This window comes from Pelobates fuscus, chromosome 5 (genome assembly GCF_036172605.1).
Source record: "Pelobates fuscus isolate aPelFus1 chromosome 5, aPelFus1.pri, whole genome shotgun sequence".
Lineage (NCBI taxonomy): Eukaryota > Metazoa > Chordata > Amphibia > Anura > Pelobatidae > Pelobates > Pelobates fuscus.
In genome coordinates, this window is record NC_086321.1 from 324,755,870 (window position 1) to 324,773,249 (window position 17,380).

The 17,380-nt window shown below is 41.4% G+C and overlaps 1 protein-coding gene across 6 annotated transcripts in view; it reads left to right on the plus strand.

Moving 5' to 3' along the window:
- Positions 1–17,380, plus strand: part of LOC134611593 (immunoglobulin lambda-1 light chain-like) — a 565,493-nt gene that overhangs the window by 125,146 nt on the left and 422,967 nt on the right. Inside the window, exons 1-2 of one of the 6 annotated variants that reach the window (XM_063455628.1) lie at positions 15,710–15,774; positions 15,861–16,180. The exons of the other annotated variants lie outside the window; for them this stretch is intronic. Of the exons in view, the coding sequence (XP_063311698.1) occupies positions 15,732–15,774; positions 15,861–16,180 (363 nt within the window). The 5' untranslated portion in view covers positions 15,710–15,731. Of the gene's footprint in view, positions 1–15,709; positions 15,775–15,860; positions 16,181–17,380 lie in introns of those variants that run through there. 6 annotated transcript variants of the gene reach the window in all.

The window sequence follows — 17,380 nt, forward strand, 5'->3', positions numbered from 1 at the left end:
TTTTTTCAGCTTGTGCTGGTATTTTTCATTTGAGATTGAGAATACACTGCAATACCAGCACCGGCCAGTCTGTCTATGGATAAAGGCAGGGATAGGAAGCTACATCTTATGCCTTCTTCTCTGTCCTGACTGAATCTGTAGGGGAGCAGCACAGAGTGCAGCCAGCAACTCCCAGACTGCAGATACAGCCTACAGATCAGGTAAGTAAGGCATGGGTGGGGGGGCAGCCTACAGATTAGGTAAGTGAGGCATGGGGGGCCAGACTACAGATCAGGTAAGTAAGGCATGGGGGAGCAGCCTACAGATTAGGTAAGCGAGGCATGGGGGGAGCAGCCTACAGTTTAGGTAAGTGAGACATGGGGGCCAGACTAGAGATCAGGTAAGTTAGGGATAGGGGGTTATCTGAAAGAGAAAAGGGTCCTTGTTCTATTATTTAATTTATATCAACTGACTTTATTAGATACTTTGTATAATCAAATTTGAGTGAAACACTAATCATATCCTCTGTATGATCTTTTTCTGTTTTTTCATTGATACTCTGTATGAGAGACGCTTAACATGCATATAGAGACGTTTATGCCCTTAAACAACATGGCGGCTATGGATTCATCCATATATGGGCAAAGAAAATGCGACCGCACTGCATGATGACGTCAGCGGAAATGACAGAATCGGAACACAGCCGTGGTCAATTTGAAACCGAGGAGATCTTCAATCAAACTAATCTACACTGAGGATATACAAGAAGAGCGGGAACACAGAGAAGCATACCGATTGAAAAAGCCGACCGGCGAAACGCGTCTCGGATCGTCAACAGGATTAAGGACTTATTTTGCAGTATTATTTCTATATAGATATTTTACTTTTAAGAGTGTTTTTATTTTCAATACATTTTATTTTCATTTAACTCCTTCCTGCTGACGACAGCATCCTGTGTTCCTGACATTCACTTACAGGGCTTTGTGTCCTCTTATTGACACATACACTATTATACTCAGAGCCAGGTTCTGGGCTCTGAATCAGGTGAGCAGTTCCTTGTATTTTATCACCTTTATTGGGATATATCTATATGCTACACCATATTTGGTCTCTCATTATTTCTTTAAAGGAACAGCGTGACCCTCTTCCATTGAAAGGTTTTGTGTTATCCTAAACACGCCTGCCTAAGTGATCTGAGCCTATCCTGCCAAGGTTCTGAACCATGTGAGTGGGTTTATATGCTACCACTCCATTATCATCTAAACGTATTATACGATATTGCTCTTTATCTCATCCCCACCTCCAGGTTATTTTAACAGCCCAAGAGGGGGGTGAGTTACCTCACTTTGAGCGCTCCACCTATTGACTGGTGTTGGTTTTTCCTTTTTTTTTATAATTCTTTATTTTTGTGTGCACATGTTTTACATAGCATCTTTCAATGCCCCAACAGCACTAATCAGGCAGTTAATTAGACATTTCCAAGTTACAAGGCATTCGAGTATTCTGCACATTTTGTTTTGTTAAGCACGGTAGATTACAAGCTTAGTGAAGCTAGAGTTAGTTAACAGTAGGTACACTATGCAGATGGCATTCAGAGAGATATTGCCGCTGAGGTCTGACAGATAAGCCTAAACTTAGTGTTGAAAAAAATAATAAAATAAGATAACACATGGAATTCCTACTTAGCATTGATCTGATAAGCAATGTATAGCGCTGTCGAAAATCTAGACCTAGACCGAAGAAAGACAGTGTTATTTATGAGAGGAGTGATAGCAGGTCATACAAGGTAAAGACAGGAGGCTTATGCTGCATAGATGGTATTATTTATGCTAAACAGACAGGATCAATTGTCCGCCGTGTTACCGCTCCGCACCATTACACTGCTTGTAAGTGATAGTCCCCTCACCCCTGCACTTCTCTATGCAAAAGGTATACTGTATGTCTGGCTGACCATGTAGCTGACCAAGAGAGAGCAGGGGGAGGACAGTCCTTAGCTGGAGTGATGAATGCTTGCTTGTGTAGGTATGTGTCGATATACCAGATATAGGTGGGGTGTCGCTGTTGATTTTGTGTGGAATCGTTCATGAGTCAGACTGAGTAATAGGCTGTAATCAGAAATGCCAAGTGTTAGGCTCCACTGAGTTCTCACCGGAGGGATCATGGTGTCTTCTGCATGGTGTTGCTGAGCTGCTTATGCAGTAGGCTTGCTGTGTCTCGTGGCTCACCCTTTTCCAGCCTGATGTTGCTGTGAACGGAGGCTTGATTAGAGGGCTGGTCTGGTATGCTCCACTCCGCCAGCCCCAGGCTCTGCTTGAGCGACCTCTTGTGCCTTCGGTTCCGGTTCCAGTTCTGGCCGGTAACGGGATGCCTGGCTGATGGTGTGTGCCTGGGGCTGTGGTTCGAGGAGCGTCCTCAGAGGGCTCAAGGCCCAGGAAGGCTGTTGCGGAGACCAGGTCCAGATCCTGGGGTTTTTCCTTTTTTAACCACTCAGTCTACCACTGCAACAATCTGTGTATGTGTATTCAATGAGTTGTCATTAATGGTAAATTTTCAACCTGGACAAAAATGGTAAGTGGTGTCCCTCAGGGTTCTGTTTGGGACCACTTCTATTTAACATATTTATAAATGATCTTGAAATAGGCATTGAAAGCCATATTTCAGTGTTTGCAGATGACACAAAATGTTGTAAAGTAATACAATGTGAGCAGGATATGTGCTGCAGAGGGATTTGGATAGATTGGGGGACAGGGCACTAAAATTGCGGATAAAATTTAACGTAGAGAATGCACTTCGGGGTCAAAAATACACAAGCAACTTACACCCTAAATGGTAGTGAATTAGGGATAACCACACACGAGAAGGATTTGGGAAATGTTATAGACAACAAATTAGGCGGCAATATGCAATGTCAATCTGCAGTTGCTAAGGCCAGTAAGGTTTTGTCATGTATAAATAGGGGCATAAATTCTCGGGATGAAAATATAATTTTGCCTCTTTATAAATTGCTGGTAAGACCACACCTTGAATATGCTTTGCAATTTTGGGCACTGAGTGACTTTCTCAAAACCAACTCTCTGCTTGACCCACTTCAGCCTGGATTCCGCGCTGGTCATTCTGTCGAAACGGCTGTGACCAAAGTATCCAACGATTTAATTGCTGCTAAATCTTGCAGCCATTACTCTATCCTAATTCTCCTTGATCTTTCTGCTACCTTTGACTCTGTTGATCATCAACAGCTTCTTCGCATTCTCCGTAAATTTGGTCTACGGAATACTGCTCTCTCCTGGTGCTCCTCCTACCTCTCCCAGCGCTCTTTCAGTGTTTCTTTCACTGACTCTACCTCTTCCCCCAACCACTCTCTGTCGGTGTCCCCCAAGGTTCTGTCCTTGGTCCCCTACTGTTCTGTATCTACACTGCCTCCCATGGTAAACTCATCAGCTCGTTTGGCTTCCATTATCATTTCTGTGCTGATGACATGCAAATCTGTCCTGTCCTGATCTCGCTCCGCCCATCTTGACTCGTGTCTCTGACTGCCTCTCTTCAATTTCCAAATGGATGGCTGCTCACTTCCTCAAACTCAACCTGTCCAAAACAGAACTTTTGATCTTTCCAACCTCAAGTGTTACTACTCCCGTGTCTGTCTCCCTCCAAGTCAACCGCGCTACCATGACCTCTACCTCTCCGGCTCGCTGCCTGGGTGTTCTTTTTGACTCCAACCTATTCTTCACCCCTCATGACCAATCAACCGCCAAATCCTGTCGCTTCCAACTCAAAAACATAGCGCGCATCCGCCCCTATTTAACCCCGGATGCGGCTAAGCTGCTGGTCCATGCTCTTGTTCTCTCTCGCCTGGACTACTGCAATACTCTTCTCAGTGGTCTTACGTGTTCCCAGATTGCACCATTGCAATCTATAATGAATGCGCTGCCCAGCTCTGTCAGTCCCTGCATTGACTCCTAGTTAGATATAGGGCTCAATTTAAAATTCTGGTGCTTGCTTACAATTCCCTACATAATGCTGCTCCAACTTACCTTTCCTCCCTAATACACAAGTATGTCCCGTCGAGGTCCCTACGCTCTGCCAAAGACCTACGTATATCCTCTGTTCATACTCCAACCTCTAACGCTCGCCTCCAAGACTTTTCCAGGGTTGCCTCTTCTGTGGAACTCCCTTCCCTCCTCCATAAGAATTTCACCCAGTCTCCACTCATTCAAAAAATCATTAAAAACTCACTTCTTCAAAAAAGCATATCGATTAAACTGTTAGCAGGTTTTCATCCCCCACCCTCCATGACTCCTTTAGGGGGCCCTAAATAGTAATAGGGGGGGACCTAATGTCCTCCCCCCTGGCCCCCATCCCTGAGCAGTGGGTGGGGCCCCTACAGTAAAATAAGGGGGGACCTAATGTCCTCCACTCTGGCCCCCACCCCTGAGCGGCAGGTGGGGGCCCTAAATCCTAAAAAGGGGGGGACCTAAGGTCCTCCCCCTGAGCGGCAGTGGGGGCCCTAAATACTAATAAAGGGGGGAACTAATGTCCTCCCCCTGGCCCCCACCCCTGAGCAGTGGGTGGGGCCCCTACAGTAAAATAAGGGGGGGACCTAATGTCCTCCACTCTGGCCCCCACCCCTGAGCGGCAGGTGGGGGCCCTAAATCCTAAAAAGGGGGGGACCTAAGGTCCTCCCCCTGAGCGGCAGTGGGGGCCCTAAATACTAATAAAGTGGGGGACCTAATGTCCTCCCCCTGGCCCCCACCCCTGAGCAGTGGGTGGGGGCCCTACAGTAAAATAAGGGGGGGACCTAATGTCCTCCACTCTGGCCCCCACCCCTGAGCGGCGGGTGGGGGCCCTAAATCCTAAAAGGGGGGGACCTAAGGTCCTCCCCCCTGGCCCCCACCCCTGAGCGGCAGGTGGGGGCCCTAAATACTATTAAAGGGGGGGTTAATGTCCTCCCCTCTGGCCCCCATCCCTGAGCAGTGGGTGGGGTCCCTATATACTAATAAAGGGGGGAACCTAATGTCCTCCCCCATGGCCCCCACCCCTGAGCGGCGGGTTGGGGCCCTTAATACCAATAGGGGAGGGACCTATTGTCCCCTCCCGCCCCCACCCCTGAGCAGCGCGTGGGGGGCCTAAAAAAATTTTCCCGTCCTTCCCCCAGGTGACTAGGGGTCCCCAAACCCCTAGTCACCCCCTCCCCCCACAAAAAATGATCTCCCTACCTACCCCCCCTCACCCTAAAAATAATGAGGGGGTGACCTTTAACTAAGAACCTGTAAAAAAAATAATAACTTACCATTCGATGTTTTCTTTCTTCTAAAATCTCCTATTTTTTCTTTTTGTAAACAGTGAGCAGCCACAGGCTGCTCCCTGTTTACTAGACATGCCCCTACTCGCGGTATAGCGAGTAGGGGCAAAATGTACTAATATTAAGTCATTTTTACTTAGTATTAGTAAATTTAAGTCTTTCAGCCTTTTGGTAGATAACTCCCTAATACCGTGGGAATTAGGGAGTTATCTACTAAGCGGCTGCAATAGAAGTGCCGAAGTGCCGAAATGCCGAAATGCCGAAGTGTCGAAGTTGCCGAAGTTGCCAAAGTTGCCAAAGTTCCGAAGTGCCGAAGTTCCGAAGATGCCGAATTTCCAAAGTGTTGAACTGCAGAAGTGCCGAAGTTCCGAAGTGCTGAATTGCCAAAGTCCCGAATTGCGAAAATTCCGAATTTCGGAATGCCGAACCGAACCGAAAATTTTCACCATGCACATGCCTAAATGTAAGCTCATTGAGCAGGGCCCTCCACCTCTCTTTTGCTGTACATAGAGTTTTCTGGTTACAATTAAATGTCTGTTAGTCCACCCTTTGTACAGCGCTACGGCATCTGATGGCACTACATAAATAATAAAATAATAATAATAATATAACGGCACTAGAAAAAGTGCAGAGATGAGCTACAAAATTGATAAAAGGAATGGAGCATTTTAGTTACGAAGAAAGGTTAACAAAAATTATATCTCTTTAGTTTGGAAAAACGGCACCTCAGAGGGGATATGATAACATACAAATATATTTGGGCCAGTACAAACCATTATCTGGAAATCAATTCATAAACAGGGCTATACATAGGAAATGAGGTCACACATTTAGGCTGGAAATAAGGAGATTTCATCTAAGGCAAAGAAATGTTTTTTTGTACAGTAAGAGCAAAAAGGACATGGAATTCTCTGCCTGAAGAGGTGGTTTTATCAGAGTCCATACAGATGTTTAAACTGCAATTGGATAAATACTTGCAACAGGCACTAGAATAAGTGCAGAGGCAGGCTGCAAAATGAATAATAGGAATGAAAGATTTTAGTTATTAAAACGGTTAACACATTTAAATCTCTTTAGTTTAAATAAACAATGACTTAAAGGAGATATGATAGTATTATACAAATATATTCAGGGCCAATACAAATCATTGTCTAGAAATATAGTCACAATAAGCTCTATACATAGAACACAAGGTCATGCATTTAGACTGGAAGAAAGGAAATTTAGTCTTAAGCAAAGGAATGTGTTTTTTTACAGTAAGAACAATAAGGATATAAAATTCTCTGCCTGAAGAAGTGTTTTTTTCAGAGTCGGTACTGATGTTTAAACAGCAACTGGAAGAATATTTGCAAAACATAATAATCAGGGATATAAATTTTAATAGGTGTGGTACCAGCTTCTTGATCCAAGGGAAGTCTAACTGTCATTCTAGGGGTGAGGATTTTTTTTAATTTGTTGCAAATTTGGAAAACGCTTTATTATTTACTTGATTTTTATTTTTCCTTTTTAAATGTGATGGCTGGCTAGCAAAGTGCTGGCCAGCCACCACATGGTTAACCCTCACATTGTCGAGGGTTATTTAACAATTTGCTGCTGGCTGCTAGTACTGCCAGTAGGCAATTATTACTTAAAGGAATACTGTAGGGTCAGGAACACAAACCTGTATTAATGACCCTGTTGTGTTAAAATCACTATTTAGCCCCCCAGGATACTCGTTGGGGGGGTAATATATCAAAATCTTACCCTTATACCAGTGCATCACCACAGTGTGCAGCACGGTCCCAGGAAGCACTTCTAGTGGTTTTCTGAGGAGTGGTATCTAGAGGTGTTCATAGGCTGCAATGTAAACACTGCCTTTTCAACAAAAAACCTTCAGAGACTGACTATACTCAACAGAACAACTACATTAAGCTGTAGTTATTCTGGTGACTATAGTGTCCCTTTACAATTATGTAAACAATAGTTTTCGAACATACATCCTGCTGGATGGATTTAGTCACTATTCAGCTCAAAATTGGAGATTTGTGAATATTCCAAATACTTTACTCTGTATATATTTTAATCCGGTCACTATATGCATCCTGTCAGTGGCTGCAGATTCATTCAGGCCGACTGTACCCTACCCAACCCTATATGGCTTTAGTAGATATGAGAATTGCCATTAAGGTCATAATTTGTTTGTTTATAAAGCAAATTGTGCCCAGTAGACACCTTATAGCTGAACATGAATACATTACTGTCTGAATGTTGTTCATTGATCTGGATTTCATGTAGGTACCAGTTCTGGTTTTTTTTTTTTTTTTTTTTTTTTAATTTAGCAGGTTTATAATGCTTTTCCTGAATTGTTTGGACTCAATATTTCACAATTAAACTATGTGTATATGAACTATTGTAATAAGAGTTTGCACAATGTAATAAAAGCTTAGATCTTATATCTGAACATGAATACATTACTGTCTATAAGTTGTGCATTGAGGTAAAAGTGTATTTTATGGTATTTTTTTATTTACCATTTCGTTCAGGTGTATTACAGGGGTTGGACAGGGGTAGGGATTTATTCCAAGTAACTGGCTTTATCCCAGATTACATAAAACAATGTCAGTGCCCAGTGCAGCTCACAATAGGGAGATAGTGAGACCCTCTCTGGCTTGTCCTCTATTGTAAACTGATAGTCTCATTATGCAGAGCCACACATCTGTGCCTTAGACTTGCTGTGATGCTCAGCCAGACATGTTATAGGATGGGCCCATAGATAATGCAGTCCTTCCATGAAACATGTATAGTGCCACACCGTTAGCCTCCATGGAATATATGTACAGCTTATCTCTCTTCCTGGTGGGGATTTAAACATCTGGATGCCTGTTTACTTTTACACTTAAAACGGGAATCAATAAAGTTGTGATGTTTATCTAGTTAATCCTTGAGGGTGTGGGGGCAGCCTAAAATTAAATGAGTTAAGGTAAAAGTGTATTTTTAATAATGTCTGTTAATAATAAAATATGCTATTTGCTTTGAGTAAAATGGAAAAATAATAAAATACGCTAAAGTACACTTTTACCGTGCAATAATCTAGATTTCACTACCAGTCCTGCTTATTAGTAATTTATAATGTTTACTCAGTTTCTTTTTCACACATGTATTTTCATTCTCCTAGATCAGTGATGGAGAACCTATGGTATGCGTGCCCTCTCTGTGGGCATGTGGCCATAGGTTGCCGGGGGAGAGGGCTGCTGGCTGTCAGGAGCAATGCAGAGTAGGCACTTGCCTGCCCAAAACAGCAGGCGCCTTCTCTGCTTTCGTGTCCGGAGGACCTGGAAGCAGAGGGAGGGCTCTAGGAAGCAGCTCTCCTGTCCTTCCGCGAGCAATCTCTGTGGAGCGTTGCCGCGTGTTACCATGGCAATGCTCCACACAGCACAGGAGAGCTGCTTCCCAGACACAATGCTTACCACCACCAGACCACCAGGGCTGGCTGTGTACCAAAGGTTTAACATATTTTTTTTGTAATGTATCTTTACCAGCCCCCCCACACACAGCACTCCTACCCTCCACACACACAGCACCCCTACCCCCTCACACAGCACCCTTACCTCCCAAGCACAGCACCCCTACCCCCTACACATAGCACTCCTGCCCCCCACACACAGCACCCCTACCCCCCACACACAGCATCCCTAACCCCACACATAGCACACCTACCCCTACCCCCACACACACAGCAGCCCTACCCCCCACACACACACACACATCACCCCTCACATACAGCACTCCACACACAAACACATACACTGCACCCCTCAATGCAGTATGTGTGCGTGTGTGTATTTAGCAGTCTGTATGTATTCAGCAGTCTGTGTGTGTGTATTCAGCAGACTGTGTGTGTGTATGTATTCAGCAGTATGTGCGTACTCAGCAGTCTGTGTGTGTGTGTGTGTACTTGGCATTCTGTGTGTGTGTATTTAGCAGTCTGTCAGTATGTGTATTCAGCAGTGTGTGTATTCAGCAGTGTGTGTATTTAGCGGACTGTGTATGTGTATCCTGCGCACTGTGTGTATGTTTGTGTGTGTGTGTGTATTCAATGGACTGTGTGTATGTATTTAGCAGTATGTCTGTGTGTGTGTTTGTTCTTCTTTTAAAACAAAAGATGTAAATTAGTTCGGACAACTGTACGAGTTGTTTTTTCTAAACTTAAACCTCAGTATTCAGGTTTAATTGCAGTGTTGGCATTCTGTGGAAAAAAAAGTTGTCATTTATTGCGGTTTGGGCACTCGGGTTCAAAAAGGTTCGACATCACTGTCCTAGATGCTGAATCTCAGACAGTATTGCTGACACCATCAAACCCAGCAGTGAATGTTGGGAAAAGTGTAACTTTTACCTGTAACATTGGAGTTGAGGATGGAAACTGGGTGCATTTCTTAAAACAGATACCAGGAGAATTTTTTTTAATTGGGGATATTGGGGTGGCTATTCCTGGCTGGCATCTTGCAGAGGTAAAACATCTTCCAGACCTGAGCTTTTATTATTAATATTTATTTGTGTTTTTTACATTTTAGTTTATTTTCTTTTTGTTAAGATTGCACATACATGCAAACTATCTGCATATCAGATTATTGTCTGAATTATAGTATATAGCTGTGATACACTTTATTATTAATTTGATATATATATTTTATATTTAGGATTGTGAATAAAGAGTGTCACTTTTCTATTGATGTGCAAATTGTTTTATTTGTGTAATATGTATATTGGCCAGTAGGGGGTCTGGTTTTACCATATTTTGAACCGTGAGACACATATTTTGTGGGGGACAAATTAAATAATGCTTGTTTAAATAAACCAAAGTGTATTTTAATAATCTGTTGTAAGAGCACTGTGAATACGTGTAATGCAAAATAAATGTGATAACACAATACAAAACAGATTATTAAAATACACTAGCTTATTTAGCACTAAAACTATTTAATTTGTCTCCCATGTTTAAATTAGTATAGGACCCCCTAATATTGGGGTACTGTGAAGTAGAGGTGGGCTTAACACAATATGGCCATATAGTGGAACTGAATACCCATATTTTTGCTGATATAGGTGATTTTAAGAGGTCTATACAAATTACAAATGTATTTTTATGTGTGCACTGTTCCTTAACCTGTATTACGTATACATTTTGGTCACTACTGCAGCACCAGTCAAGCAAAATGCATGTTCTGGTTGTGCCCCCAATTCCCTGTTTGCCTTACTAAATAGTATATAGGACACTATAACGTTAGGAACTTTGTATTACTCATGCTATAATGTTCATTTAAAGTGACAGTGCATTACAGCAAAAGCTGTTGGGATACATAATATGACACAGCAGCAGCAAAGTGACGTGCAAGAAAATAGAACAATAAGTGTAGCAGCCAAGGTAATCTGTCGTGACACCAGTCAAACATTTGTCACCATGCCTTATAGCTTGCAAGAGGTTTGTGTGGGTGGTAAAACATATAGCATTTCTGAAAAACACAAAGAGTTTTCCTTAAAAAAGTGTGCATACTCCTAAAACTTAACTTTTCTTCTTATGTTAAAATATAGACTGCGAAATAGCAAAATACTTGGTATTAGAAAAGTTGGCTGAAACACCAATCATGGTTTTTCAGCCTTTTAGTAAATAGTAAATAGCTTCCCGCGGGAATTAGGGAGCTATCTACTAAGCAGCTGCAAAATGCAGCCGCGATCGGATCGGAATTTCATTCATTCGAATGAAATTTTGTACTGAACAAAAGCCCTGAATTTCATCCTAACACGAATGGACGATTGCTTTCTTTCTGATAGGGCAAGATTCTGTAGTTTTGCCGGCTTCCGGGAATACGGAAAGGAGGCATCGCAAGAACACGGAGGAAAGGTGAGAATTGTGGGAAAATTTCTCTGACCACCCCCTGAGAGAGGAAGAGAAGAGGAAGTGATTGGAAAAAGGTAAGTTTGGCATGACAGTGCCGCTTTAATGGAGCTCTAGCCCATATTAATTTTACCCATTTAACTTTATCCATATAAAGAAAGCATGGAGTATAGAAAAAAACTTTTATTTTTGAATATATGGTAAATACTATAAAAGATGCTTATTTTTAATCTTTATGTTGCTGTGTCACTTTAAATGATACACACATTTAAATGGAACGCATGAATGTGCAATTTGCAGAAATCATTTTAGGGAGAAAGTATAACCACATATTGTGGGGATGGACAAGAATTAGAACGAAGCGTGGAAAAACTGTGTTGAAACCCACAATGAGTTCCATTTAAAAGATTGCAAGCTCCTTCCAGGCCAGCATGGGAAAAATCTGTTGGAACGCAGTATGCATTCCATTTAGAGGAAGTTGTCCGAAAGTTACAGAAGTCATGACAACACCAACGAAGGTACATTGACTGTGTGAGTGATGCTCTAACGACACAGGTTGGAACGCACGATACGTTCCAACCCGCAAACCCAGAACTGGAAAGGACCCAGAAGCAGGCCTTTTTGAAGAAGGGAAACAACAAGGAACTTTATACCAACCGAGGAAGCCCCAGTGAGAGGGCAAAATGCATTATGGACAGTGTATTGGACATTACTAGGAAAATTTCTGGACCATTTGGAACCCAATGTTATTTATATTTTTAATATAGATAACAATGCTCTGTTAAAACTATACCAAGCTTGATCATAACTGGAATTTTTAAAGGATATGGAGCAAAGCATGTTCTGATGCCTCAAGGTTTAAAGGTGCATTCAACTTCATGGGCAGCTGTTGCACTTATTCTTATGGACAAGATCTGCAAAGCTACATGGTTTTCCCAGCTTGCTCTCCTCTGTAACTGTCAACTGGATGTCAGAGTGTCTAAGGTCTCTAGAAATTGAGAATTTGGTTCAGCAGTTCTTTCTGCTTCTTGATTACTTAAATACACTGATTACAAATAATAATAATAATAATAATAATAATAATAATAATTATTATTATTATTATTAATAAAGTGCTAACAGAGATGTATTTGCAACAAGACAAGCTGGATGCACAGGAACAGATGGTGTTGAGGGCCCTGCTCAAATGAACTTACATTTCAAAGGGAGTGGGGTAAAGTGGCACAAGTGGAAAGGGAAGAATGTGTTTACGGGAAAAGGTAGGTTGCTAGAATAGTGAAGGGTTAGTTTTTGCATGACACAATTACAGGAGATGAAGCAGGGTGGATAACCAAAGTACAGGGAGGGAAATCTATTAACAGTTTAATTGATATACTTTCTTAAAGAAGTGAGGCTTTATTTAGATTTTGAAGGAACTGAGACTTGGTGAGTCTAACGGAGCAGGAAGTGACATAGGATGGGAACAGCCCTAGAGAAGTCTTGAAAGTGGGCGACAGAGGTGCGTGTACAAACAGGTAGTAGACGCATATCTTCAGAAGAGAGTAATGCCCTGAATGGGACATGGTGTATCCGTGAGGATAGGTAGGCAGGAGCCACGTTATGTAAAGATTTGTAAGCCAGCACCAGATTTTTTAATTGAGCCTATATCTTACGTGAAGCCAGTGTAAGGACTGACAGAGGGGAGGGATGCGAGGTGCAGGCAGACAGGAAGATGAGCCTCGTAGCCGCATTCGTTATAGATTGTAACAGGGCCAGCTGTGAATGTGTAAGACCACTGAGAAGCATATTGCAGTAGTCAAGGCAAGAGATAAAAGCTGCACTGACTAGCACCTTGGCCGCATCCAGCGTTCGATATGGGTGAATCAAAATATGTTCTTGAGGGGTTAAGGAAAGGTCATAGTCAAAAAGAACACCTAGGCAGGAAGCCTGTGAGGTATTGCTGATGGTAGTGCCATTGACTTGGAGGAAAACAAACAAGGAAGTAGAAACACTTGAGGGAGGAAAGGTGAGCAGCTCTGTTTTGGACAGGATAAGCTTAAGAAAATGATCGCCACAACATTTAAACAACTGACAGGTAATATGAAAAACATTGTTTATATATTATTACAATGGCACCTGTCAATGGGTGGGATTTATGAGTGTCTGAGTGTATATGACAAGGGCCAAATAGGGATGGCTCTGATGACTTGGTCAAAGCATCTCCAAAATAGCAAGTATTCCCGGTATGCAGTGGTTAGTACCTACCAAAAGTGGTGTAAGGAAAGACAACTAGTAAACCAGCATCAGGGTCATGATTCATTGATGAATGTGGCGTCTGATCTGATTACAAAGAAGAGTCACTGTAGCTCAAGCTGCTGAAAAATGTAAATGAACACTATAGTCATAACACAACTATAGCTTAATGTAGTGTTCTGGTGTGTACATTATGTCCCTGCAGAGGGATATACTGTCCAGAAAAAAGGCAGTGTTTACACCTCTACTGTAGTCACTCAGATGTCTACTAGAGGCGTATCCTGGGTCAGTGCTCACAATGTGCAGCACTAACGTTCAGCGTCTTCATGCTCTCCATGGAAATCCATTGATTCACAGCATCTCTATGAGGATATGCTGATTGGGCAGCATAGTGTTCTGCCGTGCATGAACAATAGCCTCTCAATGCTTTCTAAAGGGAAAGCATTGGATTGGCTGGATCGTCAATTTTGATGATCTCAGCCAAGGAGGTGGAGCGGAGACAGCCAGGAATCTATGTTTGTATTACTGACACTACAGCATTCCTTTAAAGCTGATTATGATAGAAAGATGTCAGAACACACTGTACATCGTAGTTTGCTGCATATGAGGCTGCGTAGCTGCAGAACAGTCAGAGTACCTATGATGACCCCTGTCCACCTCCGAAAATGCCTTCAATGGGGATGTGAGCATCAAAGCTGGACCATAGAGCAATGGAAGAAGATCGCATGGTATACGGAATTGCACTTTCTTTTACATGAGGTAGATGGTTGAGTACGTGTTTACATTTACCTGGGAAGAGATGGCAGTAGGATGCACTACAGAAACAAGGCATGTCGGCAGAGACAGTGTTATGTCTTGGGCAATGTTTTGTTGGGAAACCTTGGATCCTGGCATTCACATGTATTTGTACACCCTTTCATGGCAAATGGTGTTCCTTGATGGCAGTGGCCTATTTCAGCAGGATAAATCTTACTGCAACATTACAAAACTGTTCCGGAATGGATTGAGGAACTTGACAAAGAGTTTGATGTATTTCCTTAACCTCCAAATTTTGATCTCAATCTGACTGAGCATCTGTGAAATGAGCTGGAACAACAAATCTGACCCATTTAGGACCCACCTCACAACTTGCAGGATTTAAAGGATCTCCTGCTCATGTCTTCCTGCCAGATAACAGCATCAGAATGGTTTCAACAGCACTATGGAGATCTACACAATATTATGTAGAATTTTGTAGCTGATCAGTGTATACGTTCTTGAGCAGCATTTTTGTATAGTGATTTTTTATTTTATTTGATATATATTCTCTCCCTTAGCTTGGGTTTTTGCATGTCCTTAGAGAAGTGGTGCCATGGCCAGAAGAAGAGAGAATTAACTCATATTTACTGATATTTTCCTTTGCCAATGATGTGCCATGGCTGCACTATGCTCCCTCCCTGGTTGTGTGGTTTGTTATAAACTGGGGTATTTAGGTCACTGGATAGGAATTCATAGATAAATTATTTTTTCCTGTCCCGTGGAAAGGAGGCGGAGCTAACCCAGGAGTAGTGCTGCCTTCGTCCATTGCTGAGAAGGAAAAATATCAGTAAGTATGAGTTAAAGTTTATATACACAAATCAGTGCATATAGGATAATGTATATGTGAGGTTATAGATCACTTGGGGGGAGGGAACAATAATATATATTCAGATATATATATATATTTTTTTATTAACATCACTGCTTTCTTATCTGTACCTTGATATTTTTAACGTTTTTCTGTCCAACTGACATGTTTGGTTTTGTTTCCATTAAATAATGTACTAAAAAAATAAATTGAAATATTACTTCTCAGGACCCATAACATAATTCGGAATCAGGGGGTGTTATTTTTGCAATCTGGTTTGTAATGAAGAGGTTAACACACAGCTAAACAATGAATGCCAATTTTTTTCTGAATGTACTTCGTATTTATTGCCTCTAGTAATTAGCATTTTATTCTAAAAATGTGTCCGGTCTGATTGTACTGACATATTGAACTGAGTGAGGGGAGAAATATAAAACTGATGAAGATTTTTTTTTTCAACTTGTAACTAGACTATAAAAATCTATCTCTATAAAGTCTCAAAATACAGAGTTGTCTTTACTTTCTCTAAATCTCTAAGTGGAAGAAACATCTTGAAATATATACCCTCAGCAGATTTGAATTCTAGAGATTCTGTTTGCACATAATGTTTACAGGCAGTTTGCGATTGCTCGCTGCACCAGAGCATTTGCATAGAAATCTGAAGAGAGGAGCTGGAGATATTTAGGAAGACATGAGAGAGATTTTTCTATACTGGAAAGGACATTCAGACACCTTTAGAGAAAATGGATCTTCTACTGATAACATTTGTTGTAGCATGGATATCCTGTATGTATTGTTTTCTACATCCTTTATATAAAGTCATATTGCTTATTGTGATAAAATATTAACTTTTTTTTCTCTTTTTCTTTTAGATGTTGACTCGCAGACTCCACTGCTAACACCAGCTGTTCTTTCAATGAATAAAGGAGTAACCACCATATTTAACTGTGATGTTGGAGTTAAAAACAATCATTTTACAGTTTTCTACCGACAGTCACCAGGAGAGGTCCCGCAGGTTTTGCTATATCATCACCATACATACACAGAACCTAGATATGGACCTGGAATGTCATCAGCACATTATGGCTGCACAATAAACAGTGCTGGGACACAGTATCAACTGGTTATTAAAAACACAGACACCTCGGATACTGGTTTACTTTACTGTTCTAAATATTATGATAATGTAGGATCCCACTGTGATAAACAGCTCAACAAAAACCTAGCAGATGTTGTGGCAGACTGTGGGCAGAAGTCATTTTAAATTAAAAAAAGGAAATCCTCACCCCTTCCACAAACACATCCAGTCTATAGCACCAGTGACTACCCTTCACTTAAAAAACAGTATTCTAGCAGCAGCAGGAATAATTTAAATAGACTTTTCAAAAAAATGAAAGAGTGGAACAGGTGAGTGGGTCTACAATTGTCCATTTGCTTTCTCCTGTCATTTTATTGGAAAATCATTTTTTTCTAATTAAATTACATTTGCTTGTCCCCTTTCCAATTTCTTTAAATGTCTTTCATTGTAGTGGTTTCACCTTGTCTGGCTTAGTCTTGTAGTGCCTGCTTCCTCTGCAGACTCAGTTGGCAGAAGCTGAGCAAAGAAAGTCAGTCATGCTACCGATTGGATGTATGGGAAGCGTTTGTTCTTCTCAGGGTGGAAGAGTGAGTGGGTTCTCAATTGTCCATGACCACTTGCTTTTTCTAAGAAAAATAAATTACCATCCTTTTTTTCCAGTGTAGAAAAAAAAAACAGTGCCATATCAGCTTCTGCTAATTGCACCTTCGGGGATTGAGGGCATAGACACACTGAAAGACTCAGTTAGGAAGAGCAAAATTATTACTATCAAAGGCTTTTGAAAAACAGGGAAAATGTATCAGGTCTAATTTTATTTCAATATTTATTTATTTACAAGGGTCAACAAAATAATGACCACCAGCACCACCACCACATTTTTTTTTTTTTTTTTGAATTCTTTATTTTTGTTGTGCATGCATATAACACGGGCAGGTAAGAGGTGCCCCAAGAGCATTCCTCTAGCTTATCCACTTTCAAAACGAGGAGCACAAAGAAAGCAAGCACATTTTAAAGTATTAACTGTAATAAGTTGAAACAGTCGCTTTTGCGTGTAGCGGTATGATTAGTTAGACAGGCTAGATCTGTGCTTCGGCTATGCTCGTGGTAGCAAGAACATCATCTTTATAACTAGTAAAATTAAAATTACAGCGAGGAGCACAAATAAAGCAAGCACATTTTAAGGTATTAACAATAATAAGTGGAAATAGTCGCTTTTGCGTGTAGTGGTATGATTAGTTAGGCTAGATCTGTGCTTCAGCTATGCTCGTGGTAGCGAGAGCATCATCTTTATAACAAGTAAAATTAAAATTACAG